The 1,864-nt window shown below is 60.0% G+C and overlaps 1 protein-coding gene across 1 annotated transcript in view; it reads left to right on the top strand.

Annotated features, from left to right (window-relative positions):
• The first annotated feature begins 731 nt into the window (after positions 1–731).
• The window catches only part of AR (androgen receptor), a 165,726-nt gene continuing 164,593 nt past the window's right edge, over positions 732–1,864 (top strand). The window contains exon 1 of the mRNA XM_008580900.1: positions 732–1,849. Within this exon, the coding sequence (XP_008579122.1) occupies positions 732–1,849 (1,118 nt within the window). The remainder of the gene's footprint in view (positions 1,850–1,864) is intronic.

The raw sequence follows: 1,864 nt of genomic DNA, 5'->3' as shown, positions 1-1,864 counted from the left end.
CGTCTCCTGTCCTGCAGCTGCCTCCGTCTGCTACCTCTCTGCCAGCCTCCCCACAACCCTTTCACCACCACCACCCCGCCCCACGTCGGCCCAGCGCTGCCAGCCCAAGTTTGCAAAGAGGTGACTCCCTTTGGCTGTGAGCGGGCGAGCTAGCTGCACGTTGCAAAGAAGGCTTTTGGGAGCCGGGCGACCGGGGAGCGGCTTCAGCACTGCAGCCAGGACCTGGCTGGTTAGGCACGTCGGGAGGGTCCCCTGGTTCCCCCCACTCCATTTCCACCTCCTCCTGCCTCCCTTCCACCCCACTCCGAGAGTGGAGCCAGAGATCAAAAGATGAAAAGGCAGTCAGGGCCTCAGTAGCCAAAAACAAAACAAAACGAAAAGAAAATAACACAGTTCTTATTTGCACCTGTTTCAGTGGACACTGAATTTGGAAGGCGGAGGATCTTTCTTTTCTTTTTTCAAGATTTGAGCATCTTTTGAATCTACCTTTCAAGTATTTAAGGACAGACCGTGAGCCTAGTCTGGTAGATCGTGTCCAGCGTGTGTCTTCAGGAGACTTTGAGGCTATCAGAGCACTTTTTGCTCCTTCAAGTTTCTGTCTCTGGAGCTTCCCGCAGGTGGGCAACTAGCTGCAGGGACTACCGCATCATTGCAGCCTGTTGAACTCTTCTGAGCAAGAGAAGGGGAGGTAGGGTAAGGGAATTAGGTAGAAAGTTCAGCCAAGCTCAAGGATGGAGGTGCAATTAGGGCTGGGGAGGGTCTACCCGCGGCCGCCGTCCAAGACCTATAGAGGAGCTTTCCAGAATCTGTTCCAGAGCGTGCGCGAAGTGATCCAGAACCCGGGTCCCCGGCACCCTGAGGCCTCGAGCGCAGCACCTCCCGGCGCCCGTTTACAGCAGCAGCAGGAGACTAACCCCCAGCAGCAGCAGCAGCAGCAGCAGCAGGGTGAGAATGGCTCTCCCCAAGCCCAGAGCAGAAGCGCCACAGGTTACCTGGCCCTGCATAAGCAACAGCAGCCTTCACAACAGCAGCCAGCCCCCGAGGGCCACCTCGAGAGCGGCCGCGTCCCAGAATCTGGAGCCGCTGCGGCCGCAGGCAAGAGGCTGCCGCAGCAGCCGCCAGCACCTCCGGACGAGGATGACTCAGCTGCCCCATCCACGTTGTCCCTGTTGGGCCCTACTTTCCCGGGCTTAAGCAGCTGCCCCACCGACCTTAAAGACATCCTGAGCGAGGCCGGCACCATGCAACTCCTTCAGCAGCAGCGGCAGGAGGCGGTATCTGAAGGCAGCAGCAGCGGGAGAGCGAGGGAGGCCGCTGGGGCTCCCACCTCCTCCAAGGACAGTTACCTAGGGGGCACTTCGACCATCTCTGACAGCGCCAAGGAGTTGTGTAAGGCAGTGTCCGTGTCCATGGGCTTGGGTGTGGAGGCGTTAGAGCATCTGAGTCCTGGGGAACAGCTTCGGGGAGACTGCATGTACGCCCCACTTCTGGGAGGGCCACCCGCTATGCGTCCCACTCCCTGCGCCCCTCTGGCCGAATGCAAAGGTTCCCTGCTGGACGATAGCCCAGGCAAGGGCACAGAAGAGACTGCTGAGTATTCGGGTTACGCCAAAGACGGCGAGAGCCTGGGCTGCTCCGGTAGCGACGAAGCAGGGAGCTCCGGGACACATGAGCTGCCGTCCACCCTGTCTCTCTACAAGTCCGGAGCACTGGATGAGGCAGCAGCGTACCAGAGTCGCGACTACTACAACTTTCCGCTGGCTCTGGCCCCGCCGCCGCCCCCTCCGCCACCTCACCATCCCCACGCCCGCATCAAGCTGGAGAACCCGCTGGACTACAGCAGCGCCTAGTCATCACAAGAGAC

This window comes from Galeopterus variegatus, unplaced genomic scaffold (assembly GCF_000696425.1).
Source record: "Galeopterus variegatus unplaced genomic scaffold, G_variegatus-3.0.2 Scaffold2197, whole genome shotgun sequence".
Lineage (NCBI taxonomy): Eukaryota > Metazoa > Chordata > Mammalia > Dermoptera > Cynocephalidae > Galeopterus > Galeopterus variegatus.
This window is presented reverse-complemented; position numbering and strand designations above follow the sequence as displayed.